The sequence below is a fragment of the Podarcis tiliguerta genome (assembly GCF_965153285.1).
Source record: "Podarcis tiliguerta genome assembly, chromosome: 8".
Taxonomy (NCBI): Eukaryota; Metazoa; Chordata; class Lepidosauria; order Squamata; family Lacertidae; genus Podarcis; species Podarcis tiliguerta.
Window position 1 is genome coordinate 71,849,514 of NC_139541.1, and position 20,843 is coordinate 71,870,356.

A 20,843-nucleotide genomic window follows, 5' to 3' on the forward strand; every position below is an offset into this window, starting at 1 on the left:
CGAAAACTGCCCGCCTTTTCCTAGGCTGAGAGGGAAATGGCGAAGATCTGCAACATGTTTTACTATTGAGGCAGAATGGTTTCTAGCAGACTGTCGCTTGTTCCGAAACATTGAAGCAGGGGACGGGGAGAGATAAAACCCCTGAGAAACTTTGAGATTCAGTTCTGCCCCAAGCCACGATGGGAGAAAACAGCAACTGGGAAGTTAAAGAGACAACAGCATATATGGACACAAGGAATCTCCATGGATATAACAAGTTTTCACACACAGGGCAGAATAAAGATAATAGTTTGAGTTCCTTGTTTGAAGCTTTATAAATTTATATATTGTAACATCACGAATGGAAAACATTAATTATGTAGCTGCTGACAGGGATTATTATTATAACTAAAATGTAACTGACATTAATTAAGATTATGGAACACAGTGACATAAGATCAGAAATGCACCCAAACCATGCGGGGAGCCACTTTAACTAAAATGTATTAATTGATAGTTGATTGGCACTTTGAAAATGGTATATAATTTGGGAATTAATTATTACTGTTATAATTTGGCGGTTGTTGGGGATATATTGGAAAACTAATTTTTAAAAAATTATTAAAAAAACAACAGTGAATTGGGGAAGGAGGGGGACGTTCTGTCCTTTATTTTCTGAAAAACTACCCCCTTCTACTTTCCGTGTACTCAGCTCTGTGTGTTCTCTCTGTTTTGCTGAGCAAATATTCTTTGCATCTCCCTTGGGAGGAGAGAGCTCTTTTAGAGCTGGAACAGCTTCAATTTCTGGAGGGGCTTTGATAACAAACAACTACTATTCCTTGGTGTCACTGCATTAAATTTTCATTTATTTAGCCCATTTTTTGTATTCTGGTCATGCTTTGGCAGAATGCTTGGAAGAGAAACCAACAGGTTTGGCCAAATGTCATTGTTAAGAGATATTAATAATTAAAAAAAAATCTGGCTGTTATGCAGCTGGGCTTAATTTTCAAGCATCTGGTGGCAAAATCTAACGTAGAGGTTAGGGCAAACAACTGGACCTGTTGGGGGAATTATGAGGACATTCCAACGAGGAATGTGGGGTATTTTGCTTGAGAGGATCAGCAGGGGGAGAGAGCATAGGATATTTTGTCATGGGCGTGAAAAACCCCCACATTCCAGCTGTTGAAGGTGTATCTCGAAGGCTGTGCCCTAACACCCACGATTAGTACTTCTGAGCATGCACAAAGTCCCTTCCCACTTGACCCTGAAGTCCAAAGTGAGGGGAAAGTTTCAGGGCCGACAATGGGACGTAACACAGCAGTCATTCAGGAAACGGAAGTTGTGAGATGATGTCATAACCAGAAACCCACCAAATGCACCCCACTTAGCTTTCCAGGTGGACACCGGTGGCGCTGTGGGTTAAGCCACAGAGCCTAGGACTTGCTGATCAGAAGGTCGGCGGTTCGAATCCCCGCAACGGGGTGAGCTCCCATTGCTCAGTCCCAGCTCCTGCCAACCTAGCAGTTCAAAAGCACGTCAGAGTGCAAGTAGATAAATAGGTACCACTCCGGTGGGAAGGTAAACGGCATTTCCGTGCGCTGCTCTGGTTCACCAGAAGCAGCTTAGTCATGCTGCCCACATGACCCGGAAGCTGTATGCCGGCTCCCTCGGCCAATAAAGCGAGATGAGCGCCGCAGCCCCAGAGTTGGCCATGACTGGACCTAATGGTCAGGGGTCCCTTTACCCTTTAGCTTTCCAGAGAGGAACACAAGAGAAATCTGCAGTCTGTAACATTTGCTTTATTGACAAGCACACAAGCAGATCACGAGTGGAGGCAAAGAGGCAAGTCTTCAAGGCAACAATCTCCAGAGCTGCGTGGCCTTCAGCCTAAGGTGCTTTCCCTTCAAGCAACACTAACCTACCTACCTACCTCCCTAACCCCTGCTCCTCGCTAGGACCCTTTCAGCTGTAAAAGCGCTATCATATGCAGACCACCTGTCTCTGTGGCTCGAATTGCCCATTTAGGAACATCTACAGCCATCAAAGGAACACTTAAGGCTCTCTGGATAACAATCCTTGAGTCCAATTAGGCATCACTGATAGACCATGCTGAAAGCCCCATTTGCAGTGCACAATGAGCTCGCAATATTCTAACCAGAGGATACGGGAAATGAGTGGACTCATTCTATGATTTCTAGACTCCGGCTCAGAGGGATAAGCTGTTGTCAAGCTGGAGGCATTATGGTTCTTTGTTCAAAACTGAGTTGAACTAGAGGACAGGAAATCCCAAAAAGGCATTTCTGAAGCTGCTTTCGGAAGTCTGGCCCTACTGCCTTGTGTCACACGGCAATACAAACTTAGACTTGTTAGCTCTTAAAATTAATAGCTGTGCTGGTAACGGGGCAAGGCCTGGGGTGGAGCTTGTGGTTTTGTCAGATGTGGAAGTAGACCCTACTTCAAAACCTCCCTATTCACAGAGAAGTAAGCAAGCTGTTTTGATTTGAAAACCAGTCTTGTTCCTTGCATTTCTGGCAACTTCCCCTCCCCTTTCCCAAACCAGCCAGGTCAGTACTTTGCTGATTAATGACATCAACTAATTCAACTGTGAAATTCAACAATAATTAATAAAAGTGTTGCGGATTAGGGAGCTCCATGCAAAGTGGAAAGGCTGGCACATGTTAAATCGCCGGGCCCTCTGCCTGTATTGAGATGCTGGCAAGCAGATATTCCTTTCACTGCAATGCCTGAACAGCATGCAAATAATGGGACCTTCCCACTCTGCCTGGAGCCAGTCCTGAGACCTGTGGGTATAGGGTGGTATGCAGATCAAATTAATAATAATAATACAGTGGTACCTCGGGTTACGTGGGTGGCGCTGTGGGTTAAACCACAGAGCCTAGGACTTGCCAATCAGAAGGTCGGCGGTTCGAATCCCTGTGACGGGGTGAGCTCCCATTGCTCAGTCCCTGTTCCTGCCAACCTAGCAGTTTGAAAGCACGTCAAAGTGCAAGTAGATAAATAGGTACCGCTCCAGCGGGAAGGTAAACAGCGTTTCCGTGTGCTGCTCTGGTTTGCCAGAAGCGGCTTAGTCATGCTGGCCACATGACCCAGAAGCTGTACGCCGGCTCCCTCAGCCAATAAAGCGAGATGAGCGCCGCAACCCCAGAGTCTGTCACGACTGGACCTAATGGTCAGGGGTCCCTTTACCTTTACCTCGGGTTACAGACGCTTCAGGTTACAGACTCCGCTAACGCAGAAATAGTACCTCGGGTTAAGAACTTTGCTTCAGGATGAGAACAGAAATCATGCGGCTGTGGCGCAGAGGCAGCAGCAGCGGGAGGCCCCATTAGCTAAAGTGGAACCTCAGGTTAAGAACAATTTCAGGTTAAGAACGGACCTCCGGAACGAATTAAGTTCTTTACCCGAGGTACCACTGTAATAATTTAAAGGTACACTGGTGATTCTTCTTCCTCATCTCACATCTCAGCCGTGCAGAGTTCGCACCAGCAGATTCTGGGGGAGGAGCCTAAGCCGAGATGGCCCAGATCCTGGTTCCTTGGGGACCACTGACCTGAAAGCAGGAGGAAGCAGTGGTTCAATCAAGCCTATTGCTGCAGGTGTTTTAGCAGCAGAGCCCCCACTCCAATGCATTTGACTTTGTCACTGGATGCTGTTTTCAGCACCGAGAGTTCAATCTGGGTGCTGGCCAGAGGAGAGCTTTGGGCAAGATTCTCTGGGTAGGTCCTTGCCGATGTCACAGCTTTCCATTTTCTGTGGGCCCAATCCAGAGGAAAAGATGAGCAGAGGGTGCCACTCCTTTTTTGCAGTTCATGGCCTCACCAGGAGCAGGTGAGCATGCAGTCACCAATGGAGGCTCGTTCATTAGGGCAAAGGATGTGCTGAACAACTAGCTTCTGCCTTCCCTTCGCCAACCCTTGCCTGCCTTGCTTATTAGTTTCCTCCTCCCGAGTGCTGTCCTTGCAGAACTCAGCAGCCAGGAGGAGGAATGAACTCTGGGACACTTGCTGAAAAAGCGGCGAAGTCAACAGTGTGGGCTGAGCCTTGCGACTCTTCAGACTTCCAGCTACATCTCTCGATCTCTTTGCCGCCACCACAAACCCTGAAAGAGACAAGGCACACTTGACGCATGATGCCACAAATTGCTGCCTGCTTAAAAGCTTATGCGGAGGAAAAAAGCAAAGCAAAAACTGCTTCTATCCTTGCTTGATAGAGCCCTAATGCCCCTGGTATGTAGTGTTGCTTCATACACACTCGCAAGTGATTGCATAAGGGGTGAGGGGAGTTGTGAGGGGAAGCAGGAGGGGAACAACCTCGTTTCTGGAGGGGGGTATCGGAGCAGGCCCAACAGGAATGGCCCTACCATTGGGCAGAGTGAGGCAGCTGCCCTGGTTGGCAGTGGCCGTGAAGCTAGCCTGCTGCATCCGGCAGCGGTGGAGGCTGCAGTTCCCCCCATAGCTAGTATTTCAGTTCTCAGCTGCCACTTAAGTTGAGTTCTGTTCATTGGAACGGTCAGTGCAAAGTCATCTTGTCCTTGGCAAAAGGCAGCAAAACGTCTTGGGCATCGCATGAGTCAGGCATCGGAGACGGCAGGCACAGTGTCGACAGCAATGAGGTGGGCAGTGTTTCCTGTTACGGGTACGCAAAAGTCATTTCTTTTCATCTCTGTAAACATCGGTTTTGATGAGCAGGAGTCTCAAACAATCCCACAGAGATCTTGATTGGTAATCAAAATGTGCAGATGCAAGCTGAAGAGAAGTCGCGGGGGGAACGGTGTATAGAAAGGGAAATTACACTTCTCTTGAAACAGGGTTTGCGAAGGCCACCAGCGATGTCAAGTGACTGAAAGAGCATTTTGAACATTCTCCCATGTTGCATGTAGGGTTGCCACCTTTATTCTGGCAAAATACAGGACGGGGGGGGGGGGGGGTTAGAGGGAATCCCCCCCCCCCAAGCTGGTGCTGAAGTGTCTTCAAAGCAATCCATTACAATCTATTTCAACCTAACAGGATGGCCTCTCTGGAATTTGTTGCACATACATACACATGGATTTGTAAATCTGTCTGTGCTTGGCTATCCAGAGCTTAAATACATGACCTTTCACACACTCTTTCAAACAGATGCGTTTGGAGCAGATCTCTTAACTTGGCACAGATTGAGAGCGAAGACCTGAAATACAGGACAAAACTGTATCAATACAGGACGTAGCGTTTCACATTGAAATACGGGACAATCCTGTATTTACGCAGGGCAGGTGGCAACCCTAGCTGCATGTATTCAGCACATCCGGGCAGCAGTTTCTTCTGTAATTATCAAGTTTCTAGCCCTCATTGTTGCAAGCAAAATGAAAACAAACAAACAAAATGCAATCTGGGGATATTAAAAAGCTGAGAAATTGGGGGTGCTGGTGTTTCAGGGAATCCAGTCATTATGCCAGTTCCCTATGACCCACCACCTCTTGGTGAAAAAACCCTGTTCACACTTAATTGCCTTCCTCAATCCAGCTGCAGTAGATGTTCTCTCTACATCAGGGGTGGGAAGCTGGTGATGGTCCTGATGTTGCTGTACTGCAGTTCCAATTATCTCTGAACATCAGGCATACTGAGTGGGGCTGATGGACTGCAATGTCATCTTGAGGTCCAATGGTAATAAATAATAATAATAATAATAATAATAATAATAATAATAATAATAATAATTATTCTCCCTTTCTACTCTACACACACAACACTCCCTTATCTTTCAGTCAGCAGCTGGGTTGGGATGGAACGGTCCCCCATTTTTGCATCCCCCCTCAATAAAAAACATTTGCAATGGTCAGATAATTTGCTGGACCATGAGTTAGCTCAGCTGGTTAGAGTGTGGTGCTAATAAGCCCAAGATCACAGGTTCGATCCCCTTATGGGCCACCTGCATATTCATGCATTGCAGGGAGTTGGACTAGATGATGCTCAGGTTTCCTTCCAACTGCATTTCTATGATTCTATGAAATGCCCCTGGGGATTATAAAGAAACACTAGTAGGCCAAATTTGAAAAATGAGGAATTTGCTCAAAAATCATCAAATGCACTTTGTGTATGAGAGAGAAAAGAAATAACCCAAAACCACACAAAAAAAGCAGGTGCTGGTGCTGAATCAGTTAAGACAGATTTAAAAGCATTTTGAGTTAAAAGCATTCAGGGAAACACCATGGCTCAGGACTGAAGCAGCTGCCCTGATTGCAGCAGCTCCCAAGTTCACGCCCTGGGATCTCTACATAGGGTTGAGAGGGACTCCCTTTCTGAAACCCTGGAGAGCTGCTGCCAGTCCATGCAGGCCATAGTGAGTTGGATGGGCCAATAGTCTGACTCAGTGTAAGGCAGCTCCGTACATTCCATGCGAGTGATTAAAAAGCACTCCCCCACCCCAATTTATTGGTACACCATTAAGAAAAAAATAACTCTTTACGAAACACCTATAAAAACTGTAGATTGCATGCACTATTTTAGAAGAGGCACACACAAGGAGAGGGGGAGTTAGGCAAGACAACTCCCTGCTGAATTATAGTTCTGTTATTTAGTGGGTAGTAGCAATTTTGTATTCTTCACCTCCAGCCTCCATCTTTGGCTGGCCATGGTCTAAAAGTGGGGGTCTCCTGCTGGGCCCAACTTCACCACAAAGCAGCGACGTGGCAGGTTTCCACACTACAAAAAGCTCCTCCGACACCCTGTAAACTAAATGTTCTCAAGTTGTGGTTCATGAACCATTGGTGGTCCATCAGCTCCATCCAAGTGGTCCATGGGAAAGTTGCAAAAAGGTCGAGAAGATGTACAGTACTTCATTTTTCCAGGGATGGCAATAGAGGCTATTTTGAGCAGCATCTTCAAGAACAAATGCAGAAGCCGGCTAATTGCTGAATAGGATCCGAGGGTAAAGCTGGAAAATGTCACACCCAACTTCACAGAACTTTGCTCACTAAAACAATAGAGAGGCAAGGATATAGTTCCTGATCCGGTTGCCTTCCAGATGTAGTTGTCACTACAGCTTCCATTGCCCCTGACTGTCCACCATGTTGGCAGGTTTTGATGGAAATTGGAGTCATAATGATATCTGGAGGGCATTAGGTTGGGGAACGCTGCCCTGGAGTAAGTCCAATTGATCACAATAGGACTTAAATCTCAGTAGATATGGATCGGGGCATACCAGGGGCTTGGTAAGGTTGGTCCCCACCAAGGACGCAGGCCCGGGGCGGGGCACAAAAATCATGCCTTGCCACTCTGGCTCAGAGTGGCTGAGTCCACCTGCCCATTTGTGTGCTCTCCAGGCTGCTCATCTGCTTCTCTGGATGGCCAGGCAAGGCACATAGGCTCATCTGGGTGCCTTGGTGGAGGACTTTGGCTGCTGGCATGGGCCATCACAGAGCAGACCTGACCCCAACGGCCATGGAGGAATTCACTGGTGGAGTGAGCAAGCGTTTTGAGTTTCTGGCTCATTGTCTCTCCCAGTTTTAGAGGTGACAATACAGCTCCTTTCCAAGGGTACAAGGAATGAGGGGATGGGCACCAATGCAGCTCCTTGCCGAGGGAGCTTAGGTACACCTCTGGGCAGGATTACACAGCCCACTGGTGATCAGGACTAAGAGGCATCAAGGAGGGCTGAGAAGTCCCAGGTTGGCAGAGTTGTGTGCATTTACCAATGCTGACAACACAAGGGCGGAGTAGAATGTCTTACCTTGTGTCAGGGACTAGCTGGACAGGGAGGAGTGGTGGGAGGCACCAGCCGGGGAACCCCCGAGGGAAACCCCACAGGAAGAAGGCTCAGAGCCTGGGAGTCAGTGATGGGACACTAAAGAGAGGTCAGCAGGAGAGGCAGGGCTGGATGCTGAAGGGGCAATGGAGTTTAGTGAGCAGGGAGAGCCGGTGACAGGAAGCAGTTCAGACTCCAAGGCTGAAGCAGAGGAGGGCGGGGTCAAGAGGCTGCTGAAGAATCCAGACAGTCTGCTTCTCCTACTGTGACAAGCTCTCTTCCCCCCTGGTCTCCAAGAACACACAGAATAAAGAGGAGGACAGAGACCAGAGGTGCGCAGACACAGTTTGAGACTGCTTGGAAAACATCTGGGAGAGGAGGAGCCTTAGAAAGGGTGGGAGACAGGGACCTTCAGTCCGGGCAACTGCTCCATAGAGGCAAGACCTGCTGGGAAGGGTTGCGGAGTTGTCTGCCATTTCCTTGAATAAATAGTTGACTTTACTGGCAACAGAGCCTTGTGTCTTTCGTGCTGACCTGTGCCTGACTCCAGCCCTGACACCTTGTGAGTCTCAGCCTTATTTTTAAAATGTCCAGTTTCTAGCCCTTGTGATTGCAAAAAAAGGCTTGAAGGTGGATGGGAAATCTCAGGATTCAAGAAAGGGAAACCTGAGCAGGATTTCTAATTGTCAGAGGTGAGCTTTCAGTACCTAATTCCTTGTCCCTCCTTATAATGAGCAGGAATAGGATAATTCTCTTTTTAACCTTGAAAATGTCAGTTTTGCAGAATTGGATATAGGCTGCAGAATGTCACTGCATGGGACCTTGCTGCAGAATGTTGTTGTATGTAAATGCACAGTATACACAGGTCTGTGTTTAGGGATCCTCTCCATCTGCACAGTCAATGGAACACTGTGATGAGATACGGTGACTTTAAAAAGAAGAGTGCCTTCTCTGGTTTCTGCAACACTGGCAGTTGCTTATCTCAAACACTGGTGGCCACTGGTGCCTCTTCAAAAGCTGTCTTGAAGACCTGCAGCAAGGACCTCCTCACTGCATCCTTGAACTCCTGCCCCACAAAGACATAGAGCAAGGGGTTGATGCAGCTGTTGAACAAGGCCAGACACTTGGAAAGAGGGATGGCCACCAGGTGCACAGCATCTGGAACAGCATCCATAGAGATCCTTGCCAGAGCCAGGGCATGGTAGGGCAGCCAGCAGAGGAAGAAGCAGAAGACCACCCTGGTAACCACCAAGAAGGGCTTGCTGGACTTGTTAAGCTTCTTCTTGTGCATGGTCACCACCAGGATGGTGTAGGAGATGGAGATGACCAGCAAGGGCAGGAGGAACTGGTAGAGAAAGATGCAGATGGTGAGGACTTCTGCTTCCTGCCAGTCCTGGAAGATGTCCAGGTTGTTGCAGGAGCTCCGGTTATTCTTCTCCACTGAGATCTCAGTGAAGAAGTAAGAGCTGGGGACGAAGAAGGTGAGGGAGATCATCCAGAGGAGCCCGCATGTCCCCCATGTGAGGCGCGGGGTCCGATAGTTCTGGCACCAGACAGGGGCCACCACCAGCACGCAGCGGTCCACGCTGATGGAGCTGAGTAGCAGGACACCGCTGCACACGCTCAGCCCAAAAAGGCAGTTGGCCACCTTGCAGGCCACTGAGCCAAAGGGCCAGTGCAGGTCCAGGGCCAAGTTCAACACTGTGACGAAGATCAGGGAGGTGGAAGCCAAGTCGGCCAAGGCAAGGTTGAAGAACCAAATGGTGTTGGAGGTCCAGCGGAGCTTCCAGCCGGTGACCCACAACACTATCCCATTCCCAGTCACCCCAGCTAGGAAGATGAAGCTGAAGATCACTCCAGTGATGATCTTTACAGTGCTGCGCACAGTGGCTTCCTCCAGGACCAGAGAGGATGAGGAGACATTGCCTGCTGGGCTTGTTGACATCTCCCTGCCAAAGAGAAGGAGGAGGAGAGAAAACCCATTAATTATAATTTTTATATAGTGCCATCACTTATGTTGGGGTGGAGAGCACATTGGTTGGGCTCCAACTCCCATCAGCCCTAGTCAGCGTGGCCAAAGGTCAGAGATGATGGGAGTTGTGTCCCAGCAACAACTGGAGGGCCACAGATATCCCATCCCTGTACTAGTGTATCATGGATGGCCAAACAGTCACAGGTGGAATAGGTCATGAGTTCCCAAATTGTGGTTCATGGACCACCAGTAGTCTAGGAGCTTCATTCAGGTTGTCCACAGTGTGTGGATTTGTGGTTGAAGAAAAGAGATGGCGCATTCCTTGCATACACATTGGTTTTGATTGTATTTTTATTGCTTCTTCCATTTCTTATATTGTATTTTACTGCAATGCAATCTGAATTCAATGGAATGCATATTTAAGAAATAAAAGAAGCAACAGTAATGCAATTTAGAATCATGCAGCATCTAGCACATTACAATGGTTGCAAAAGGCAGAAATAGTGATTCACCAATACCCTCTGAAATTGTCAAGTGGTCTGCGGGGAAAGGAGGTTTGGAAACCACTTTGAATAAGTTGTAGTGGTTTGAGGTTCCCCCTGGATCTATGGGCCCGGATGTGGCACTGAGTGGGGCGTGAGCTCATCCCTTGCTTTCCTGCAGCACATAATTAAAACTATGGAATATGCAGAGATGGCCACCAGTTTGGATGATGCTAGAAGGGGATTAGACAAAATCACGGAGGGTACTAGCCATGGTGACTATGCTCTACCTCCACTGTCAAGTGTCAGCGTACTTATGAATGCCTGAAGCTGTGAATCACAGGTGAGCAGAGTGTTGATGCCCAAGGGTTCTGCTTGCAGGCTTCCCCAAAACATCTGGCTGGCCTCTGGGAGAATAGGAGGCTGGACCAGAGGCGCCTTTAGTCTGATCCAGGAAGGTTATTCTTAAGTTCCTGTGCTGAGTGCTCATTGCAAAGGCACATCAAGGCTAAGGGAGCTGTCCAGGGTTAGGTGCTGTAATTTCCACAATAACAGCACTTTCTCATACTCTGGACTTGGGGTACATGAGGTCCTTGGCCATCACTGCACCACCTAAATGATAAGCACCATCAACTTCACCATTATTTTGAGCAGGGATAAAAGGGCGACAGGGTGTGTTCTGCATCCTCGCTGCAGCTTTTCAACCCCCCACCCTCCTCTTTCCATTCATGGCCACTCTATCCAAGAGTCTGCAACCCAAAGGGAAAACTCAGCCCTCCATGTACTCAGCCACTAAAATCTAGGTGGCTTGTAAGAGTAGAATAAGGAGGTATATGGGTGGGTGGTCCTTCTAGCTTTTGCTATGAGTTGCATGGAAATGCAAACAATAAGACACAACACACCCATGCTCTCTTATCTTGTCTTGATCATATTCATATGGTGTACACATGGAAAAACCCACAAGAGAATTAAGATTAACATTTTTGTTTGATCCACCATGCATTTAGCATATTGGTAATTAATTGAGGGATCTTATCTTTCTCCTCTCTTTCTTGTTTCCCTTTTGTAAATTTGTCCTTATGATTTGAAAACTTCAATAGGATAGATGATAGATAGATAGATAGATAGATAGATAGATGATATAGATAGACACACAGACAGACAGACAGCTATAGATATGGATATGGAAAAAAAGAAGGCAGACTTGTAGGGGGTTGGCTAAGGGCACACAGATTGGTGGGGCAGTGCCCAGTTCACCCTATTGGACTAAGCCTCCTCTAGGATCTACGAGTGAAGGGGGGGAAAAGGTTGCCTGACTGGAGGGGCCAGGATTTCTGGGTTTTCATCCAGAGGAGAACCCTGTACTCCCTTTTCAGTTCTGTTCCACCACTCCTTTCTCCCACCCACCCACCCACCACCCTATGCAATTACTTTAAATATATATATATATATCTCAGTAAGTGAAATTCTCAAGGGCAATTTCTGTTGCTCTGGTTACAGCACAACTTCTTTGTAGCTGGGAATATTACGCAGAGCAGAGGGGAGGGAGGAGTGTGAGCTGGAGGGCAGCTTGGATGAATGAAGCACCGTTCAAAGCAGAAAGTTGCATAAGGGGTTGTAGAGATGTTCTGTTGCCAAGAGATGGGAAGAGGTAGAGCAAGCAGAGCTGCCATGGTGGGAGGTGGTCAGTGATGACATGTGCCAAGCCCTTATGAGGGCAGTTCTCCTGCACCCAAACCCCACAGTGCCTCTCTTTCTAAATTCAACATTCATGTTGAAGGCAAACATGTAGGAATATGTTAATGACGTAGATCGGGGGAAAGGTACTGGTGGATCTAGTCTCTCCTTTCGGATTTGCAAAAACAAATGTAGAAAATCGTGAGAGCTTTTTTGAAATCATAGCACGTCTTATTTATTTTTATTTTCTGCATTCACAACCCACCTTTCCTGTAAGGAACTCCAGGTAACAAACATGGTTCTCTTCCTCCTCATTTCATCCTCACAACAACCCTGTGAGGTAGGTAAGTGACTGGCCCAAAATCACCCAGTTTGCTTCCTGGCTGTGTGGGGATTTGAACCCTGGTCTTCCAAGTCCTAGTCCGACACTCTAACCACTACACCACACTGAATTTTCAGCTTGTAACATTGTTAATAGCATTCAGAGTTCAGTTGTGCAATGATAATTTTGATGGTGGCGGGGGGTTTAATATAAGACTATTCTTAAATCCAGAATTTTGGCAATTCAGATTTGGAGGAGAGAGAAAAATCTGCTGGATCTCTCTCGGATGAGAACTTAGGTTTTCGGCTCCGCTTCTTGCATCCCTGCTGGAGATCACCATCTGTATGCAATCTTGTTATGCAACACTCCTGCGGCTGTATAAATAACATCGCTATTGTTGCGTCTGGCCTGCTGGGGACGGCTGTAACCTAGAAGCTCTCTGCGTGTGGGTGGTACGCATTGTGCAACCTTTCTCAAAACTCATTCCAGCTGCTGTTTAAATGCCCAGAGGCATACAACCTGGAAACAGCAAAATAAAAAAGGTATGCAGGTAGCTGGGGGTTGCAAGACCACCATGTTTTACTAACCCCCTGCTCTTCTGCTGTTAACAGCAGCCCAGCACAGAAGTTAAGCAGGGGAAAATTCCACACTCTCTGTGTCAGGGAAAACTGTTCTCAACCGACTTTGTGTATTGAGTACAAAAAGCCAGGCCAGTGAAAAGAAAAGTCACCAGTCCGCGGGAGGTTTTGAAAACGGCACCTTTCCTCCGTTTCTTGATGATACATGAAAAAGGAACTGGCCATCATTTTGCAGCAAAATGCCCATGTTTACATTTTGCACCCTATTACTTTAACATCGACTTCGTTGGGCTGGTCATGTTGTTCGGATGCCTGGAACAAGCACGAATTCAGGACGAAAGGGCAAAACGAGCTAAGAGGAAGGCACGTTTGGCAAATCCTCACCGTGATCAACTCCTACCCAGAAACCTATGTCCCCACTGTGGAAGGATGTGCGGATCCAAAATTGGCCTCCACAGTCACTTAGAAACACACTGTTAAGACCTCAGGGAAGACACTCTTACTCAGCTACCAGTGATCATCGAAGAAGACTTTTGCAACTGGTTACCTCACCAGAATTGCACTGCATGCCATGATGTTGATGGGACTCTAGGCACAAGGACAGGAATCCGCAGGCTGCCAGATATTGTTGGACTACAATACTGTCACGCGACAAATACATCATATTCATTTAGTAAGGCCTTTAATGACATGGCACCGCTAATGTGGAGCTACTAAATTAGACAGGCACCTCCAATTCTGGTGTTTCACCCAGCGGTCTGACTGGATATAACGCACCTTCCTTCATCGTTTACAAAGGCAGCACAGAACAGAGTTAGCGGGGTGCATCTCTGTAGAGAACTAAGCAGGGGAGATGACTGCGAAGATGCTGCTTTTGCGCCCCGCTTGTCCCTTCGTGTCAATAACTACGGCCGAATTTCCAGGGTCCCGTCCCGACCCCCAGTTCTCTAGAAAGGGAAGCGAAACCCCAAGAGCACGTTTGCCCCTTCAGATGCGCGCCGCAATCCCTTTCTGCTCCAATATTTCTGGCACCACCTTAAAGGCAGGAATTCTTTACATTTCCATGGAGAGCGGAGAGAAGTCGGGGAAGTGATCAGGCCAAGCCACGGAGGGCTGGTAGCGCGAGCTGGAACTGTTCAAAGCGCAGTGTGCCTCTTCTTTTTTAAAAGCTTCCTTATTTATTAAAGATGGAGCCTGGAGGGGAACTGGGAAAGGGGGTTCTTATTGATGCATGGAGGCAGGTGTTCAACCGGTGTGGGGTTTTTCCCCAGCATTCCCTCCTCCATAGGAGGGAAAGCGCGACCTGTTGAACTATGCTGCCTCTTATGCCTGGATAGCTCAGTTGACTAGAGCGTGGTGCTGATAACGCCAAGGTTGCAGGTTCCATCCTCGTATGGGACAGCCGCTTATTCCTGCATGGCAGGAGGTTGGACTAGATGATCCTTGGGGTATCTTCCAATTCTGATTCTATGTAGCCACCGGTGGTGGGTATGTGCGCCAATACTGGCGCTCGGTTGTCCAGGCAGCGGGCGGGGCGCGCCTCGCCCCTGCTATTCAGCCCGTTAGCTGCCTCCAAGCGGGCCTCTCCTTCTGCATGAGGCTCATCAATCAACCTCCCCGCGACGGGGCGGGAGATCTGCAGGCAGGCTCGCCTGCTCCCATTCCTGCGCCCTCGTCCCCGGTGGCGACGGCGGGAGGTTTGCTAATAATGACGGATTAGGATGAGCCAGCCGGCCCCGCGGGCCGCTTTGGGACACCGGAGCCGTCGGGGGAGCGCAGGGCCACGTGCTCCGGAGCCGCCAAGGCCCATTAGGCGCGCTAATTGATGCGCGCCCAGCTGCTTCAACGCACGCACAGCTAACAAACGCCAGGCGCGCCGCCGGCGAGCTGTTAATTCATTAAGCGCTTTCTCTCCAGACAAGGCGGAGGAAAGAGTTGGCCGGGGAGGGAAAGGTTTAATCGAGGCTTGAGAACACAGCGCGACGCCCTCCGAACTCCCGCTCTGACCACTGGACGCCACTCCCGTCGCCTTGGTGAGCAGACGACGAAGGGATCTCGATCCTTCGGACTTTTCGTCTTAAAGCCGTATCCCTACCTCCGCCTCTCCTATTGTAAGAAGGGTATCCGCTCCAATATCTATTGCCTAATAAAATCTAATTATGTTATTGCACTGATCAGTGTTGCCGGGCAGAAAAATCTTGCGCTGCTTAATTTTTCCGCGGGAAAGAAAATTCCCTTTTATAAGTTCATTAGTAACCATGAGTGGGTGCCAGCTGTGAGTACAATATTAGCCAAGCTTTGTACTTTCAAACTGTTTAGCCTAAATACAAGTAAAATAAACCTTGTTAAATTAGATTACTCTCTAGGGCAGGTAGCCAGGATAGTGCTCTCCAGATTTCATCCGTCAGCCCCAACCAGCAAGTGCCAGGAAATTATGGGAGTTCAATACATAAGCAGTAGTAGTAAATATTTAAAGAACCAGAAGGGGAAGTTGAAGGAACTCACGGGGTGGGGGGTGGGGTTTCATTTTCTTTTATATGACAAATGTTATATTGTGTTGTTTGATTCAATATAAAACTGTAAAAAAAAAAAATCTTCCAAAAGAAAAAGAAAAGAAATTATGGGAATTCAACATCATCTGGAGGGTCCACGTTGGCTAACTTTGTTTTAGGGCATCCCCCCATCCCCAATGCAAACTGGTTTGTTTCTGATTTGTTACACTATGGAAATTATCCTAATTTGCATGACAATATTATCTGGGCATTTTCCCAGTTCAAAATTTTCCTGAAAACCCATATTGCTGACATTTATATCCCTCCTTTTTTCCAAGGTGCCCAATTCAAGGTGGTCATATTGATATACAAAGCATGCCCATGCAAGTAGATAAATAGGTACTGCTGTGGCAGGAAGGTAAATGGTGTTTCCTTGTGCTCTGGTTTCCATCACAGTGTTCTGTTGTGCCAGAACCGGTTTAGTCATGCTGGCCACATGACCCAGAAAGCTGTCTGTGGACAAACACCGGCTCCCTTGGCCTGAAAGCGAGACAAGTGCCATAACCCCATAGTCGCCTTTGACTGGACTTTACCTTACCTTACCTACAAAGCTGCAAAACAGCTTGTGTCCCAAACAACTGAAGGAGTGCCTACACACACACACACACACACACACACACACACACAGCTGCCCAAATGTTGATGTGAGTGGGGGAGACTCTTGCTGATGGTACCACAACCCTTTGGGATCCCAGGGACAGTGGTGCACAGGAGAGCCTTCTCTGTGGTGGCCCCTTGCAATGGAACTCCCTCACTTCAGCGAGCCACTTGGCACTTTCATTGTACTCTTAGGACACAGTTTCATCTTGTCCTCTGCTTTCACCCCCAGGGAAAACCACTCTTTAGTGCTCAATTGGAGCAAACAACAATTCGAGTTTTCTCCGTATTGACATTTGTTCTGATTTAGCACTAAAGAGTTGGTTTTCCCCAGGAAAGGAGTGGTGCGAGGGGAAAGCCACTCTGACCTCTGCCTAGAGTGGAAAACTACTTAGATCTGTGCTTCCTCTCCACTTCTGCACTCTAGTAATTTCTGTCTTGTTTTAATTACAGTTCCAAGTGACGTTTTAGTGATATACAATGTTTGAGCCAGGGCTTTTTTTCAGCCAGAACTCAGTTCCAGAACTCAGTTCCAGAACCTCAGGTGGGCACCACTGCCATTATAAGAGAACAAGGAAGGCATTCATGGTGAGATTCCTGCATTGTAGGGGTTGGACTAGATGATCCTTGGGGTCCCAACTCTACAATTCTATGATTTACGCTGCCTCATGTAGCAGCATACTAAACAGAGCAGAAGCTTCTCCACATACTGTAGAATTCCTATACGGAGAGCAATTTACCTGCAGGGAACAGAATTAACCCCCCAGGTGTGAGAGTCCCTCTCCCCTACATACCCACACCCACCCACATACCAGACAGTTTCACTGCGTGAAAATGCTTTCCGGGCAGAAATTTTGTGACCTGTGAAGTTGCTCTTTAGAACAAGCATTGAAGGGTCCCAAGATCTAGGGAAGAATTGTGGCCTCTTTGCCTTTGGGTTTCCTTAAAGAAATGAAAGGAGAGAATGGAGCCTCCATATTCAGAATCAGTGTACCCTTGTGGGATGCTAGGTGGGAATAAAGAACAAGGGGTTCCAATCATTTTCTTGCCTTGATTGTGAGTTTCTCAAAGACATTTGGCTAGTCACTTTTGAAGGCAAAGCACCAGGCAGCATGGACTTTAAGTCACATCTAATAAGATGATTTATATAGAGTTCCTTTCGGCAGCAATCACATACTCATTTACCTGGGAATAGGTCCCACTGAACTTACTTCTGAGTAGACATATGTAGGGATTAACAACCCAAACACTTATGTCCGCCTCTGCCTCAGTTTCCCCATCTATGAAACGGTCCTATTACCACCTGTTATCTGTGGCCACGTTACAGCACCAGATTTCTAACTCCCCAAAGCACCTCCAAAGGGGGGGGGGGGAATACACCTGCGTGTTAAAAGGATGCATCTTATATATCCTTTTCTAGCACAGGGGAGTGTGCGCATGATCATGTATGGAGGGGGGAAAGCAGGAAGACCGAACACTGTTCCTACCCACTTTTTAATTTGGACCTAAATCCATTGAAAAAGATGGTTTTACAAAGTTGGATCTCTCCCCAGTTATGGTTTTAAAAAGGTAATTACTCTTGTAATAATTCGGTGGATAGGGCTTTAGAAAGGCTTTTGTCGTCAGGTTGTTAATTATTATCCATCGTTAGAAACAGGTGGTTTTACAAAGTTCCGTACCTCCTTACGCATGAAAAAGGCGATTATTATTATAATGACAAGTTTGTTGGAGATGGTCTTGGAAAGGCTTTTGTTGTTACACTGGTTAGTCATGTCCGCTCACTTCAGTAGGACTACTCTGAGTAAGACTAGCATGGAATACAACCCATTATCTCTCCATCACCATCCTAAGGAGCTGGTGTATAAGAGGGAAAGGAGGAGGAGAAAAACCCTTTTGGGATCAAGCTGTCTTACCTTGCTTCAGGTGTGGTCAGTCTCTTCAACAGGTTAGAAAGGCAGTGAGTTCTGGCTGCCGCCTCCTCTGTCCATCTGCTGGCAGAAGGTGTGGGTGATTTTCTGCTAGCTCCCGAAGAAGAGTGGAAGATGCTGTTTGATCCAGACCCGGTAGGATGACCTGAGCCCAGTGCTGTGGGCAATGAAGCTAATGCTCCGTCTATTACTGAAAAGCCCCCAAGTACTGAGTGTCAGAGAAGCGGATTAGCTGTTCCCTGCAAGGTGATGCGGGGCTCGCTGGCATATCTTTGTCTTCCTGTGCGTGAGGGAGATGTGGAGCGTGTGAGACACGGGGAGAGAGCACGAGAGCAAGTGCTGAAGCTGGAAGGAGCAAGCCGGTCTATAAGGTAGCAAGAAACTCAGCTGCCCAATAGAATTGATGCAATAGGGAGCGGGGGGTGTCTCCCTCGCAGACAATGGATGGGTTAATGCAGCCTCCCCCAACGCAATGTTTTGGACTACAACTCCTGTCTGCAGCAGCCAGCATGGGCAATGGTCAAGGGTGATGGTTCCTGCCTCAAAAATCTGGAGGGCCCCATGTTCAAAGGAAAGACGAAAAACTGTGCTAGTGCAACCCCCCCCCCCTTCCAGCTCTTCCTCTGCCTTTTCCTCTCTTTCAGCTGCACCATGGTGATAAACAACCCTGGACATAAAAGAAGGATGCAACACAGGTGCAAGTGAAAGTTCAGGCATTAGCTTGCTTTCTGATAATCTGAGTGATAGTTGTTGTCAGTGGCATCGCAAGGGGGGCAGACAGTGCGCCCTGGGTGTCGTGTCTGGAGGGGTGACAAAAAGGCACCCCACGGGGTGCTTGCCCCACCACCCCTGGGCGCGGCGGTGGGAGCAGCCATTGTGCCCCTGCAGCCACATGTGGAAGATCCTCTGTTCGTGGCTGCAGTCACGAGAAGAGGATCCGCCCCCATCCATACAGCATTTGAGGGGCACCAGCAGCAAACCGCTATGTACAACGCATGCACGGTGCTGCACACATGTGCTGTGTGTAGTGCTGCAGCACATGTGCTGTACATAGCAGCTTGCCCCCGGAGCTGCCCGAGTGCTGTGCAGACGGCAGCAGGATCCCTCGGTTGCCGCTGCAGCCACAAGCCACTACATACAGTGCATGAGTGCGACAGCAAAGAGAAGAACAAAAGACAATAGTCCCACTTCAAGGAACACAGTAACACAAAACATTCTGTTTCCGTCACTTCCCACTCTGTGGAGGCAAAACACGTGGAGTCTGTGGAGTCACGTGAAAGACAACAATCCCCTGACTGCAATCATGGAGCAGGAATTCTAACAGGCGCAAAGTGTGCGCAGCCAGCAGTTTGCCCCGCCCTGGGTGTCAGTTAGCCTTTGTTTGCCCCTGGTTGTTGTTGTTGTTTTTGGAGGCATGCAGGGGAGGTGACAATAAAGATAACAACATGTCATTATCTTGCAGCTGGAGGACACAACCCTGTTGACAATTTTATAGCCTCCTTTTAGCAAACAGACCACTTACAACAGGCATAGGCCAAACTCGGCCCTGCAGATGTTTTGGGACTACAACTCCCATCATCCCTAGCTAACAGGACCAGTGGTCAGGGATAATAGGAGTTGTAGTCCCAAAACCTCTGGAGGGCTGAGTTTGCCTATGCCTGACTTACAATATGAAACCACACTGAAATGCAGACAGAAAAGAAATGATAAGATGATATCCTGGATAGCTCAGTTGGCGAGAGTGCAGAGCTGATAATGTCAAGGTTGCAGGTTCAATCCCCATATGGGACAGCTACATTGCAGGGGGCTGGGCTACATGACCCTGAGGGTCCCTTCCAACTCTACAATTCTATGATATGGGGCAAATCACACTTTTACAAAATTGTTGTAAGGGCCAGTGGGCTAACTCAGTCCAGTATACCTGAAAGAGTGTCTCCACCCCCATCGTTCAGCCCGGACTCTGAGGACCAGCACCGAGGTCCTTCTGGACGTTCCTTCACTGTGAGAAGCGAAGTTACAGGGAACCAGGCAGAGGGCCTTCTCGATAGTGGCGCCCGCCCTGTGGAACGCCCACCCATCAGATGTCAAGGAAATAAACTACTATCTGACTTTTAGAAGACATCTGAAAGCAGCCCTTTTTAGGGAAGTTTTTAATGTTTGATCTTTTGTTGTGTTTTTAGTATTCTGTTGGGAGCTGCCCAGAGTGGTTGGGGAAACCTAGCCAGATGGGTGGGCTATAAAGAAATTATTATTAATTATTAATTATTATTATTATTATTATTATTATTATTATTATTACAAATTGCATGAAGAAATTGAAAAAATGCATTATCGTGGTACCAAAATACTTTTTCTTGACTACAATAGACTAACACAGCTTCCTCTTTGAGCTGCACTGACTTCAGAGTAATCAAAAGTTGCCTGGAGGGTTCTATGTAAAACTTACCTTTTTGCCATAAGAGGAGTCCTGGGCCTTTAACAACCACTCAGCATGCAGAAGTTCAACAGGTACAGCTTTTCCTGCTGTGGATGGAATTTTAGCGCTGGAGAAAGTTTCGGTTCTTGAAATTCTGGCTGCTTTTGAATGCTCAAGAGTTTACATGGGGGGGGGGGAGGAATGGTAACACCCACTTCCCACATAAACATTTTGCACAAACCACTTCCTGACATTTCTTCCTTGCTCCTCTATTACCATCCTTGGGGTGTTACTAGTGTTCTCCTGACAGATCATGGTCTGCAACAGGAAACAGAGGCAGCCCTCTTTGAGAAAAGGGATGGCCTGTAAGAAAGGAGAACTGTTGTCTTTTCCCCTCACAAAAGCAACTTGCTCTTTTAACGGATGCCTGGACAGGAATGATCTAACAGGGTAGCATCTTCCTTTCCTTCAGGGTAAAAGCTGCACCTGTATATTTTCTGCAGGAATATAGCTGGTAAAAGGTTGAAGCTTTCTTTGGGGAGGAGGCCAGGAGATCCTACATGGAGAGGGAAGGAAAAGAGCAGAGAAGAGAAGCAT

The 20,843-nt window shown here is 47.8% G+C and overlaps 1 protein-coding gene across 1 annotated transcript; it reads right to left on the reverse strand.

Annotated features, from left to right (window-relative positions):
* Nucleotides 1-5,721: 5,721 nt before the first annotated feature.
* LOC310684534 (chemerin-like receptor 1) lies at nt 5,722-20,351 on the reverse strand. Its single transcript, XM_083455845.1, has 3 exons — nt 20,277-20,351; nt 17,816-17,890; nt 5,722-9,671 (listed from the first exon to the last, which is right to left on the reverse strand). Exons 1-3 carry the CDS (start codon nt 20,285-20,287, stop codon nt 8,705-8,707), a joined length of 1,053 nt encoding a protein of 350 aa, XP_083311971.1. The 5' UTR covers nt 20,288-20,351; the 3' UTR covers nt 5,722-8,704.
* Nucleotides 20,352-20,843: the final 492 nt, after the last annotated feature.